The 15,166-nt window shown below is 35.8% G+C and overlaps 1 protein-coding gene across 1 annotated transcript in view; it reads left to right on the top strand.

Annotated features, from left to right (window-relative positions):
• Positions 1 to 15,166, top strand: part of LOC134485148 (vomeronasal type-2 receptor 116-like) — a 49,061-nt gene that overhangs the window by 28,731 nt on the left and 5,164 nt on the right. The window contains exon 5 of the mRNA XM_063280968.1: positions 237 to 360. Coding sequence (XP_063137038.1) covers positions 237 to 360 — 124 coding nt within the window. The remainder of the gene's footprint in view (positions 1 to 236; positions 361 to 15,166) is intronic.

The following is a 15,166-nucleotide window of genomic DNA, read 5'->3' as shown; positions in this document are numbered from 1 at the left end:
TGTACATATTTGTATGTAAGTCATGATATAATTATATAATTCAAAACAATTATATAAATCACAATACAACTATAATTTTATCACAGACTGCAAAGAAGTATTTCTTCTTAATTTAATGCATTATGAAGACATCTTTTTCAGTTTTTCATTTCATTTCTTTTCATTGTCTATGTCATTGTAACTACTGACAGGTAGGTAAATGTTTTTATTTATAATTACATTGTGATTTTCCTCAGTCTCCAACCTCAGTTTGCAGTATTCCTTGTAGTCCAGGATTCAGAAAATCCCCTCAGCTGGGAAAGCCTGTTTGCTGTTTTGATTGTACACCCTGCCCAGAAAATGAAATTTCCAACATGACAAGTAAGTATTTAACTTACCAAAAGTTTAATTACATTGATTAATTTCTCTCATCTATACATGGTTCTTAATGAGGAATTACCACTACTGCGAAGTTAAGTCTCAACCTAATATAAAATGAATCAGGAATTCTGACCATTGACTTAGAAGCCTCCCAAAACCTGGATTACATTTTGACTCATTATTCTCAAAACATTGTACCTAATAGTTTCTTTTGGAAATTGCTTTAGAGTTCTAACAATCACTATAGCATTTCTCTTCAGCAGGATGTATCATAGCACTATGTAATACACCTAAATTTAATCTTCTCTGAGAAATGTGAGTTGCATATACTTATTTATCCAGTATACTACAAGTTTAAATGAAAGGTGTCGATGCTCAGAGATGCTGAAGCCTGTTTGAAAGGCGGGTATTTTGTAGTGTGTCCTAACATAGGGCATGCTGTCATTTCATGAATTGTATTTTCATTTGTACTCAATCCATAAATGAGTTTGGAAAGCAGGATAGAATTTTAAATCAAAATTTTAGAATAATTTTGAGAAGAATTATGAAATAAACATTTCATATTTAGAAGGATATATCTTCTTTGTGACAATGATCCTATGATACATTGATACTGATGCCATTATTACTGCACCAAGTTATTGAATGATGGAAGTAATTTCTTTTGCAGTTATGGCACATATGTAAATAATAAATGTACACTTTCATTTAATGTACTTACCTTTTGTTTCATATAATTTGAATTTCTACATCCTTTTGTTTTGTATAATTTAAATTTAAGATGCACGTAGAATTCAGAGACAGAGAATTGAAGTGATAAGCACACAAGTGAATAGTAGGTTAAGACCAGCTACTAGATAGTGGAGTACTATCTAGAAAATATTGAAGAGTATTATGTTTTAAATATACTGAATAAGCAATTGAAAACAATGATACCCCTACAAAATGGAATATTACTCAGCTATCAAAAACAACGACTTTATGAAATTCCTAGGCAAATGGTTGGAACTGGAAAATATCATCCTGAGTAGGCTAACCCAATCACAGAAAGACATACATGGTATGCACTCATTGATAAGTGGCTATTAGCCCAAATGCTTGAATTACCCTAGATGCCTAGAACACATGAAACTCAAGACGGATGATCAAAATGTGAATGCTTCACTCCTTCTCTAAAAGGGGAACAAGAATACCCTTGACAGGGAATAGAGAGGCAAAGATTAAAACAGACACAGAAGGAACACCCATTCAGAGCCTGCCCCACATGTGGCCCACACATATACAGCCATCCAATTAGACAAGATGGATGAAGCAAAGAAGTGCAGACCAACAGGAGCCGGATGTATCGCTCCTGAGAGACACAGCCTGAATACAGCAAATACAGAGGCGAATGCCAGCAGCAAACCACTGAACTGAGAATAGGACCACCGTTGAAGGAATCAGAGAAAGAACTGGAAGAGCTTGAAGGGGCTCGAGACCCCATATGAACAACAATGCCAAGCAACCAGAGCTTCCAGGGACTAAGCCACTACCTAAAGACTATACATGGATTGACCCTGGACTCTGACCTCATAGGTAGCAATGAATATCCTAGTAAGAGCACCAGTGGAAGGGGAAGCCCTGGGTCCTGCTAAGACTGAACCCCCAGTGAACTAGACTGTTGGGGGGAGGGCGGCAATGGGGGGAGGGTGGGGAGGGGAACACCCATAAGAAAAAGGAGAGGGGAGGGGGATGTTTGCCCGGAAACTGGGAAAGGGAATAACACTCGAAATGTATATAAGAAATACTCAAATTAATTAAAAAAATGAAAAAAAAATAAAAATAAAAAGAAGAAAGAAGAAAGAAAAAAATGAACAAAAAGCAAAACAAAAAAAAAAGAAAAGAAAACAATGATACCTCGGAAATTTTAAAATTTGCTTACTACTATTTGTATATTAAAAATTTGAAAAAACATTTTATAACAAGTAATAATTATAAATTTCTTGAAAAATAAAATGTTTGAATATTTTCCCAAAAGGTTAGATATAATTGCTTAGAAAATATAAGAAAACATGATTAATTATAAAGAAATATACATTCCTGAATATAATTAACAATTACATTGCTTTTAATTTTGTGCTATTGTCTATCCATAATTGAAACAGATTTGAAAATGTCATATGTTACATAATATATGTTAACCATCTCTCCTGTGTTTAATGGCATGTTTACATCTTCAAGAGATAAAGTTTCCTTTCATGCTGTTTTGGAATATGTTTTTATTTTTTGAAACACGCGAAGACTAGCATCATAAAAAACACTTAGAAATATTTTAATTTTTAAATCCTCATTTCTCCTACTTCTATAGGCTCTTCCACTATTCCTCTCCCCCTTTCCTCTGAGAAGATGGACCACCCCCATATCCTCTCACCCTGGCACACCAAGTCTCTGCAGTGCTAGCCATATCCTCTCCCACTGAGGCCAGATGAGGCAACTTAGGTAGAAGAACCTATTCCAGAGATTGGCAACAGCATTAGGAATAGCCCGTTTCAGCACATCAGGACCTACAGGAAGACCAAGCTCCAAATCTGATAAATATGTGCTGGGGTCCTAAGTCCATTCCATGTGAGCACTTTGGTTGGTGGTTCAGACTCTAAGCCCCCAATGGTCCAGGTTAGCTGACAGGTCTGTCTTCTGTGGAGTTCACATCCTCTTCAGGAGCCTCTATCTTTTCTACCACACTCCTATGAAAGTCCAGAACCTTCAGCCTATGTTTGGACATGGGTCTCTAAATCTGTCTGAGTCAGTTTCCCTCAGAGGACAGACATATTAGCTACCTGCCTGCAAATATAACAGTTTCATTAATAGAATCAAGGATTAGTGCTTGCACCCAGGATGAGTCTCCAGTTGAGCCTGTTTTTGGTTGGACATTCTCTTAGTCTCTGCTCCATCTTTGTCCCTATATGTCTTGTAGACAGGATAAATTTTGGATCACAGTTTTGGGTGAGTTGGTTTACTTATCCCTCCACTGGGATTCCTGCCTGGCTACATAAGGTGGCCTCTTCAGGTTCATACCCCACTTCTGCAAATCTCATGTAAGTCACCACCATTGATTCTTGGGTGCCTCCTTCAGACCAGGTCTCTGGCACATTCCCTAGGTGTCCTCCACCAGCCCACTACTTCCAATTACAGAATTCTAGTCTTTCTTATGGCCGTCTGACCATCTCTCCTATCCCACCTGATCCCGTACCCCTCCCACCCCTTTCCTATACCCCTTTCTGCCCACTTCCTTCTCTGAATCTGCCTCCAGGACTATTTTATTTCCCCTTCTAAGTGCTATTCAAGCACTGTCATGTGGGCCTTCCTGTTTTGTTTAGTGCCTTTGGGTCTGTGGAATACAGAATGGGTGTCCTTTATTTTATGGCTATATCCACTTATAAGTGAGTACTTACCATGCATGTCCTTCTGAATCTGGGTTAACTCATTCAGGATGATATTCTTAAATTCCATATCTTTTATTTAAGTGAAAGAATGGAATTCTATTGTGCAGCTGTACCTTACATTTTTTCCATTTGTAAGATGAGGGACCTCAGGCTTTTTACAGTACCTGGTTAATTTTAACAAAAATGCTATGAATATAGTTGAGCAAGTTTCTCCCTAGTATAAAGGAGCAACTTTTAGGTGCAGGCATAGGAGTGATATACTTTAGTCTTGAGGTAGAACTATTTGCAGTTTTTGGAGAAAACATAAAATTGATTTCCAAAGTGGTCATAAAGTTTGCAGTCCTACCAGCAATGGAGAAGTGTTCTCCTTGTTCCATACATTTGCCCTGCACTATCCGTTGAGATTTTGGATCTTAGCTATTCTGATCCGTATAGGATAGATTCTCAGAGACATTTTATTTTGCATTTTCATGATGATTAAGGACTTTGAACATTTCTTTAAGTGCTTCTCAGTCATTTAAGATTCATGAGTTGAAAGTTGTTTCCCTCTGTACCTCACTTTTTACTTTGATTATTTGGGCTGTCAGAATCTAACGTCTTATGTTCTTTATAAATTTTGGATAGTAGTCCTCTGTCAGATGGAGGATAGGTAAAGATCTTTTCCCAATTTTGAGGATGCCATTTTGTGCTCTTGGAAGTCTCTCCTTTGCCCTATCAAAGATTTTAATTTTCATGAGGCCCCATTTATCAATTGTTGATCTTAGAACCTGAGCCATTGGCATTCTATTCAGGATATTGTCTCTTATACCAGTGACTTCAAAGATATTCCCCACTTTCTCTTCTATTAGACTTACTATATCTGGTTTTACATTGAGGTCTTTGATCCACTTGAACTTGAGGGGAATTTTTTGTTTGTTTTTTTTTCTTGGTTTTGTTGTTGTTGTTGTTGTTGTTGTTGTTGTTGTTGTTGTTGTAGTTTCAGGGTGATAGGGATTTATTTGCATTATTCTACATGCACCATTAGATAAGTATCTTTTCTGGTTGCATTGTCAAAATTCTAAAGTCCATAGGTATATCATGTTATTTCTGGGTCTTCAATTCATTTTCAATGATAAACCTAACTGCTCCTATATCAACACCATGCAGATTTTATTACTGTTGCTTTGTAGTAGAGCTTGAAATAAGTGATGGGGATACCTCCAGCCAGTTAGTCTTTTACTGTTCAGGGTTGTTTAGATATCCTGATTTTAATGTTTATTTATTTGTTTGTTTGTTTGTTTGTTTTAGCACATGAAGTTGAGTATTTCTCTATCAAGATCTGTAAAGAGTTGTGTTGGAAAATTTGATGGCATTGAATTAAAAATGAACACTGCTTTCAGTATGATGGCATTTTTCTGTACATTTTTACTATGTTAATCCTACTGATACATGAGCATGGACCATATGTTATATAATTTGAAGATGTGAGGGCTGTTGTTTCCCTAATTTCTTTCATGGCCTACTTATCATTTACAATAAGGAAGGTAATTAATTTTTTAGTTAATATTGTATGCATCCATTTTACTGAAGTTGTTTATCAGCTATTGGAGTTCGCTAGTAGAATTTTTATGGTTGCTTATGTTTGTGAATACTGTCCCATGATCCACAAACTTTGAGAATTTGACTCCTCCTTTTCCAATTTCTATCCCCTTGATCTCCATTACTTGTCTTATTGCTCTATCTAGAACTTCAAGTACTGTATTAATTAGATTGGGAGAGAAGGAATAGCCATGCCTGGTTTCTGATCTTAGTGGAATTTCTTTAGTTTTTCTCCATGTAATTTGATGTTGGCTCATGTCTTGTTGTATATTTCTGATTATGTTTAGGTATGTGCCTTGTATTCATGACCTCTCTAAGACTTTCATAGTGAATTCTAAAATATTGGATTTTGCTAAAGCCTCTTTCAACATGTAATGAAGTGCTCATATGATTTTTTCCTATCAGTTTGTTTAAGTGATGTATTATGCTTATGAATTTTTTATAGGGCACCATCCATGCATCCTTTGGATAAATCCTAATTGATCATGGTGGATGGAGTTTTTGATGTGCTCCTAAGATTTGGTTTACAAGCATTTTTTAAAATTGTTTTTGCATCAATGTTTATAAGAAAAATGGTTCTGAAATTCTCTCTGTCTATTCTTTGTATGGTTTAAGCTTCAGGATGACTGTGGCTTCATATAATGAGTTTGGCAGTCTTCCTTCTGTTTCTGTTTTGTTCAGCAGATTCACGGTTGTTAGTGTTAGCTCTTCTTTCAAACTCTGGTAAAAATCTGCACTAAAAACAATTGGACCTGGGCTTTTTTTTTTTTTTTTTTTTGCTCAGGAGCCTTTTATTGATTTCTCTTTCTTTAGGGTTTATAGGAATGTTTTAATAGTTTGCCTGATCTTCATTTAACTCTGTTAATTTCTATTTGTATAGAAAACCATCCATTTAGATAAGACATTTGTTGCAGTTTTTTTTGTTTTGTTTCATTTTGTTTTTTGGTATGACACATAGGCTTTTGAAATAAAATCATTGCATTTCCTATTTGTCTGTTGTTATGCTTCCATTTTCCTTCCTGGTTTTGTTTATTGGGATACTGTCTCTCTGTCTTTGGGTTAATTTGGCTAAAGGTTTATTTATCTTCTTCATTTTTCTCAATAAACTAGCTCTTCTTTTCCTTGATTCTTTGTATTATTTCTAATTTATTGACTTCAACCATAACCTTGATCATTTTCTGCCTACTTTTTAAAAAAAATAAAATCTTATTTTATTACGTTAAGTATTAGGTAAGAAAAAACTGCTTACTCTGTAGTATTTATGAGACTACACATAAGTTACAATAAGTCAATGTTATAAAATACATAAATTATCAGAATTTACATATGGAACAAACAGGCTTTATATTTAACCTCATCAGGAAAATTATTCTTGTGGTTTCTCCTATGACTCACGAGGAAATTATGCAGTCATGCTTGAATTCATACTAAAATTTTCAGATCTTATTTACAACAGAACATTTTTATTTTATTTGTCTTGGATACTTTATGTAACTCCATTTCAAATGTTATCCCCTTTTGCCCCTCTTCTCTACTCCCTCCTCCTCCTGCTGCTTCTATAAGGATATTCCCATTCGATTCACCCACTCCCATGTCAGGGCTTTAGCATTCCGTACGTTGGGGAAATGAGCCTTCACAGAATCAAGGTTATATCCTCCTATTGATTCTGCAGAATGTCATTCTCTGCTACATATGTGGCTGCAGTCATGGGTCCCTCCATGCATATGCTTGGTGGGTGGTTTAGTCCCTGGTAGCTCTAGGTTTAGGTGGGGCATTGGGGTTTTGGTGGTTAATACTATTGTTCGTTTTATGGTGTTGCAAACCCCTTCAGCTATCTCTAACTCCTCCATTGTTGTCCCTTTGACAAGTCCAATGGTTAACTGCAAGCCTCCTTCTCTATATCAGTAAGGCTCTAGCAAAGCCTCTTATGGGACACCCATTTCTGGCACCTGTCAGCAAGCTCTTCTTGGCACCAGCAATAGTGACTGGGTTTGGTAGCTGTATATGAGATGGACTCCCATATGGGGCAGTCTCTGGATGACCTTTTCTGTAGTCCTTGTTCCACTCTTAGTCCCTGTATTTCCTCCCATGAGTGTTTTGTTCTCCCTTCTAAGAAGGACTGAAGCATTCATATTTTGATCTTCCATCTTCTTGATCTACATATGTTCTGTGATTTTTTCCTTAGGTATTCCAAGCTTGTGTTTTTGCTTTCCTTTTCTGGAGGTTTCCTGTGTATCTTTAAATTCTTGGTATGAGAACTTTCTAATTTCTTTATGAAGACAGTGCTATGAACCTTTCTCTTAGCACTGCTAACATTGTGTCCCATATGTTTGAATATGTTGTGCCTTCATTTCACTTGAATTCTAGAAAAGTTTTTATTACTTGACTTCTTTGATGTCCTAGAGATCATTGAGTAGACAGTCCTTTTTTTCCATATGTGTGTAGACTTTCTGGGGTTTCTACTGCTGTTAAATTACATCATTATTTAATGGTCATTTTATAATGTACAATATAGTATTTCAATATTTTGTATCTGTTGAGATTTGCTTTGGGACTGATTATATGGTCAGTTTTGCAGTAGGATTCATGATGTTCTGAGAAGAAGATATATTCTCTTGTGTTTGGGTGAAATATTCTGTAGGTCTTAGATAGGTTCACTTGATTTATAATGTCAGGTAATTTCATCATTTCTGTGCAGTTTTTCCTGTTGGACATGTCAAACTTTTTGACTGGGATGTAAATATATTCCACTATTAGTGTTTGGCGTTTGATGTGCCATTTAAGCTTTATTAAATTATCCTTCACAAACATAGTTGCTCTTGAGTTTGAGGCATACATGTTTAGAATAAAGATAACATCTGGGTAGATTCTTCCTTTGATGAGTATGATGTTTCATTTCTTGTCTGTTTCAATTAATTTTGGTTGAGACTATTTTATTAGCTATAGAATGGTTACTCTACTTTTTTCTTGTAACCATTTGCTTAGAAGGTATTTCTCCAGCCCTATAACCTAATGTCTATCTTTATTGCTGAGATATGTTACTAATATGTAGCAGAATAATTGATCCTGTGCTTGCATTAATCCTCTTAGCCTTCATGCCTTTATTGGGGAATTGAGTCCATTGATCCATTGATGTTCATGAATATTAATGGAAAATGATTTTTAATTTCTGTTATTTTGATGTTGATGGTGTTATTATGTGTGCATGTGCACATTCTTGTGTGTGCCTCTCTTGTTTGTGCTAGTACAGAATTACCATTCTGTTTACTTGGGTGTTATTATTCTCTTTGGAGTGGAATTTTCATTCTAGTATTTTCTATAGTAATGCATTTGGGGACAGATAATATTTAAATTTGGATTTGTCTTGAAATATCTCATTTTCTTTATCTATAATGATTGAGAGTGTTGTTATATATAGTAGTATAACTGGGCATATGTGAATATTTAGAGGTTGCAAAATATCTGTGCAGGCTGTTATAGCTTTTAGAGTCTCTGTTGAGAAGTCATGTGACATTCAGCTAGGTCTGCCTTTATACGTTACCTGGCCTTTTCCACTTGCCTCTTTTAATATACTCTTCTTAGTTTTGTAGACTTTTTGGAAGATATTTTTTCCAGTATACTCTAATTTTCTTTCTATAAGATTCTTGTATGTTCATAGGCACCTCTTTGATCGAATTGTAAAAGTTTTCTTTTATAATTTTGTTAAAAATGTCTCCTGGTCTATGGAACTAGAACTCCACCTTCTTTTTCTATGCCTCATATTCTTAAGTTAGGTTTTTTTCCTGTTATCCCATGTTTCCTGGATTTTTTGGGGAGTGGTATTAGGATTTTATAGATTTAATAGATTCTTTTACTGAGAATAAATTTGTACTACTGATTCTTGTATGCCTGAGATTCTCCCATCTATCTTCTGTTAGTGATGCTTGCATCTGTTGAACCTCTTCTATTCCCTAGGCTTTACATCTCCAGAATTCCCTTGGTTTATCTTTTCTTTATTGCTTCTGTTTCCATTTTCAGGTCTTAAACAGTTATATTTATTTCCTTCACCCATTTAATTGTATTTCCCGACACTAATTTAAGGGATTTATTTGTTTCACTTTTAAAAGCCTCTACCTTTTCGACTGTAGTTTTCTGTATTTTGTTAAAGGGCTCATTTATTTCCTCTTTAAAGGCCTCTATTGCATTTCCAAGATTGAATTTATAGTCATTTTCTTATGCATTGTTTATTTTAGGTAATTCAGTGCTTGCTGAGATAGTATATCTGTATCGTGAAACAGTCATATTGCCCTTTTTTATTGTGTTGTTTCAAGGCCCTTTAGTTACCTGAATGGCTTTAATTACTGAATGTTCTGTTGTAAAGGAGTATTTGGAGGAGGACTAACCTCAGTGATCCTTGCTCAGAATGTCCTGGCCTGGAGTGGGTTGATATGGGATATAGAATAGAACTCTGGTAGGACTTTAAAGACTGAGGGTCTCCAGATGTTCCAGCTCTCTAACTATACTGAAATGCTCATGATAATGTCTAAAACATCCTAAACACTTTCTTGCTCTTTCTAAGGGTAAAAAGTTCTGGCTTAGGTGATGGACACCTGTACTCTAACAGCAGGGGATTAAGTAATGTGACCTTCGTTCTATGTAAGCAGGTACTACTGTGATGCTCTAACTTTCAGTCTGCTCACAAAAAGAAAAGTGATTTTAGAGTTTATAATTAAATTGCCAAAATTTCCTCTCTTACAACATGGAAAAAATGGAATGAATGAAAAAGGTAGATAAGAAAAAATTCTATGCACTCTTCTCTATGTTCGCAGTACTTATGCATCTTTCATAATACATGACTGCATGGTAAAAGTCCATCACAAGTTCACTCACTAAATCAAATCAAAGATCGAATAAGAAGTCTATAACAGTGAATGTTTACATGAATATACACTAGGAATATTTATATGACTAAACATTCATTAACCGTCACAGCTCCACAGGTTCATCAAGCGTTAAAAACTATAACGAAGTTATTAGTGAAGTTTTGTATAGATAAATCCAGTTAATATTTTATCTTCTGTCATAGGACCAAAAATAAATAATCAGTTCCCATTTTATAACCTTTGGTTAATGGTTTTACATTATCTTGAAATGTGTTCTGAGTACAGAAAGTCTGGGTTTTATATAAGAGGCAATTAACTTTTAATATAATTGGAGGCTAACAGAGTCGTCATTGCAGTTTTAACTATCAGAAAAGAACCTAACAACAGTCCCACTATTAAAGAGCTTCATAAATACTCATATAATTATAGGAATTCTTGTAAGATCATCATTAAAAATTAATGATAGCATCACTACCAGACAGTACATCTTCATAGTTCTGCAGAGATTTGCTCAAAAAGAATTGGCTAATTCCTAGTGATTGTTGTATGTGTAACAATAACAGGAAAAGCATATTAATAGCAAGAATCTTTTCTAAAAGGACTTTCTCCTGGGCTTGCCTAATGGAGTTCATCATAGATATTAATCTAAGGCAAAGTTATTTCAGGAAGATCACCTGCCAAGTATTAGCTTATAGGCTCTTGACAGATCCTGAGGCAGCAGGACTCTGATGGGTATTCCAGTTCAGCAGGTCTGATGAAGGTGTGCAGAGACGTGACAAGAAAATGGATACTAACCAGAGATAACAGGATGTTCATGGCACCCGGGCATGCCCAGAGGGCTCAGCAGGCACGGAAAAGAGGTGCAGCAAGGGAATCTCCCTGTATAGTTCTTGATCAGTATCTTTGCTTCCTTAGAAATAGATTAATTTAATTGCAATACAATTAGGACACATAAAATGTGAAATAATTAATTATTCAGTATGCTTTCAGAGGTGTTGAAGGTGAACATCCATATAAATGAGTTTCACATGATGCTGTAAGGGGAATCATTTAGGAGAAAGCACTTTTGATGCCAATGACACTGAAAGAGAGATGTCATTTGGAGACAAAAGTCATAATAACTCCTAAAAGGCTTTGATCCCAGGTCTAGTTTGCTTCCCATTTTTTTAAATTTATTTACTTTTTAATTTTTTTTGAATTGGGTATTGTTTATTTACATTTCAAATATTCCCTTGCTGGGATTCCTCTCCAAAAGCCCCCTAATCCCTCCACTTCCCCTTCTATAAGGATATTCCCCTCCACACCCACCCCCCTTACTGCCCTCTCTCAACAATCCCCTACACTGTTGATCCAACCTTGGCAGGACAAAGGGCTTCTCCTTCTATTAGTGCCCATCAAGGCCATCCTTTGCTACATATTCAGTAGAACACATGGGTCAGTCCATGTATACTCTTTGGGTTGTGGTTTAGTTCCTGGGATGTCTAGTTGGTTGGTATTGTTGTTCTTATGGGGTTACAAGCCCTTCAGCTCTTTTAGTCTTCTCTCTAATTCCTCCAATGGGAGTCCCATTCTCACTTGAGTGGTTTGCAGCTGGTATTTCTCTCTGTTTTGGCTGTGTCTGTCAGGAGAGATCTATATCTGGTTCCTGTCAGCATGCACCTCTTAATTTCATCAATCGTATCTACTTTTGGTAGCTGTATATATATATGGGCCGCATGTTGTGTGGCAGGCCTAAAATGGCCAATCCTTCAGTCTCTGCTCTAAACTTTGCTTCCCTATCACCTCCTTTGGCTATCTTTATTCCCCATTTTAAGATGGAATGAAGCATCCATATTTTGGTCATCCCTCTTGAGTGTCATGTGTTCTGTTGATTGCACCTTGCGTAATTTGAGCTTTTGGGCTAATATCCACTTATCACTGAGTGCATACCATGTGTGTTTTCCTATGATTGGGTTACATCACTCAAGATGTTATTTTCTATTTTAAATTCATTTTCCTATGAATTTCGTGAAGTCATTGTTTTTGATAGCTGAGTAGTACTCCATTGTGTAGATGTACCATATTTTCTGTGCCTATTCCTCTGTTGAAGGGCATCTGGGTTCTTTCCACCTTCCTGTTATTATAATTAAAGCTACTGTGAACATAGGGGAGCATGTGTCTTTGTTGAACGTTGGAGCATCTTTTGGGTATAACTGGGTCCCCAAGTAGAGCAATGTTCAATTTACTGAGGAACCTCCAGACTGGTTTTCAGAGAGGTTGTACCAGATTGCAATCCCACCAATAATGGAGGAATGTTCCTCTTTCATTGTTGCCAGCATCTGCTGTCAACTTAGCTTTTGAACTTAGCCATTCTGATAGGTATGAGGCGGAATCTCAGGGTTGTTTTGATTTGCTTTTCCCTGATGACTAAGGTTATTGAACATTTCTTTAGGTGCTTTTCAGGAATTTGATATTCCTCAGCTGAGAATTTTTTGTTTAGCTCTGTACCCCATTTTTAGTAGGGTTATTTGTCTCTTTGGAGTCTAACTTCTTAAGTTCCTTATATATTTTGGATATTAGACCTCTATTGGATGTAGAATTGGTAAAGATCATTTCCCAATCTGTTGGTTGGCATTTTGTCATAATGACAGTGTCCTTTACCTTACAGAAGCTTTGCAATTTTTTGAGTTCCCATTTTGTCAATTCTTGATCTTAGAGCATAAGCCATTGGTGTTCTTTTGAGAAAATTTCACCAGTGCCCATGTGCTCTTCCCCACATTTTTTTCTTTTAGTTTGAGTATATCTGGTTTAATGTGGAGGTCCTTGATTCACTTGGACTCAAGCTTTGTACAAGATACTGAGAATGGATCAATTTGCATTCTTCTACGTGCTGACTTCCTGTTGTACCAGTACCATTTGTTGAAAATGCTATGTCTTTTCCACTGAACGGTTTTGGCTCCTTTGTCAAAGATTAAGTGACCATACATGTATAGGTTCATTTCTGGGTCTTCAATTCTATTCCACTGGTCTATCTGTATGTCTCTGTACAAATACCATACAGTTTTTATCACTATTGCTCTGTAATATTGCTTGAGGTCAGGGATGTTGATTACTCTAGAAGTTCTATTATTGTTGAAGATAGCATTAGCTACTCTGGGGTTTTTTATTCCAAATGAACTTCCAAATTGTTCTCTCTAACTCTACTAAGAATTGAATTGGAGTTTTGATGGGGATTGCATTGAATCTGTAGATTGCTCTTGACAAAATAGTCATTTTTATTATATTAACCCTGCCAATCCATGGGCTTGGGAGATCTTTCCATCTTCTGAGATCTTCTTCAATTTCTTTCTTCAGAGACTTGAAGTTCTTATCATACAAATCTTTCACTTGCTAGGTTAACATCACACTGAGCTATTTTATATTATTTGGGACTATTATGAAGGGTGTCATTTTCCTCATTTCATTCTCAGCCTGTTTATCCTTTGAGTTGAGGAAGGCTACTGATTTGCTTGAGTTAATATTATACCCAACCACTTTGTTGAAATTGTTTATCAGGCTTAAAAATTCTCTAGTGGAACTTTTGTGGTCACTTAATTATACTATCATATCATCAGCAGTTATATTTTCATTTCTTCCTTTCCAATTTGTACCTCTTTGACCTCCTTTTGTTGTCTATTTTCTCTGGCTAGGACATGATTACTATATTGAATAAGTAGGAAGAGAGTGGGCATCCTTGTCTAGTCCCTGATTTTAGTGAGATTGCTTCAACTTTCTCTCCATTTAGTTTAACATTAGCTACTGTTTTGCTTTATATGGCTAATACTGTGTTTAGTTATGGGCCTGTGCTTCCTGATCTGTCCAGGGTTTATATAATGAGGGGGTGTTGAATGTTGCCAAATGCTTTCTCAGCATCTAATGAAATGATCATATGATTTTATCTTTGAGTTTGTTTCTAATTGTAATTGGATTCTAGTTGTAATTGGATTACATTGATGGACTTCCACATATTGAACCATCCCTGCATACCTGGGATGAAGTCTACTTGATCATGGTGGATGATAGTTTTGATGTGTTCTTGGATTCAGTTTGCAAGAATTTTATTGTTTATTTTTGTGTTGATATTAATAAGGGAAATTGGTCTGAAGTTCTCTTTCTTTGTTCAGTCTTTGTATGGATTAGGTAGAAGAGTAATTGTGGCTTCATAGAAGGAATTTGGTAGTGCTCTGTCTGTTTCAATTTTGTGGAACAGTTTGGAAAGTATTAGTATTAGGTCTTCTACGAATGTCTGATAACACTCTGCCCTAAACTCTGCAGTAAACCCATCTGATCCTGGGCTCTTTTTGGTTGGGAGACTTTTAATGACTGCTTCAATTTCTTTAGGAGTTATGGGGTTGTTTAAATGGTTTATTTGTTCCTGATTTATCTTTGGTGCCTGGTATTTGTCTAGAAAATTGTCCATGTCCTCAAGTATTCTAGTTTAATTAAATATAAGTTTTGTAGTAGGATCTGATGATGTTTTTAATATCCTCACATTGTTTTTGGATCTCGCTTTAATTTCTGATATTGTTAATTTTGATACACTCTCTGTGTGCTCCGGTTACTCTTACTAAAGGTTTATCTATCCTGTTGATTTTCTCAAAGAACCAGCTCCTAGTTTTGTTGATTCTTCATATAGTCATTTTTGTTTCTATTTGGTTGATTTCATTCCTGAGTTTGAATATTTCCTGCCTTCTACTCTTATTAGATGTATTTGCTTCTTTTTGTTCTAGAGCTTTTAGATGTGCTGTCAAGCTGCTGTTGTATGCTCCCTCCTGTTTCTTTTCAGGCACTCAGAGCTATGAGTTTTCCCTCTTGGCACAGCTTTCCTTGTGTCCCATAAGTTTAGATATGTTGTACCTTCACTTTCATTAAATTCTAAGAAGTCTTTAATTTCTTTCATTTTTTTCCTTGACCAAGTTATCATTG

This window comes from Rattus norvegicus, chromosome 1 (assembly GCF_036323735.1).
Source record: "Rattus norvegicus strain BN/NHsdMcwi chromosome 1, GRCr8, whole genome shotgun sequence".
Taxonomy (NCBI): domain Eukaryota; kingdom Metazoa; phylum Chordata; class Mammalia; order Rodentia; family Muridae; genus Rattus; species Rattus norvegicus.
Note: the sequence above shows the minus strand (reverse complement) of the source record. Positions and strands in the feature narration are given on the sequence as shown.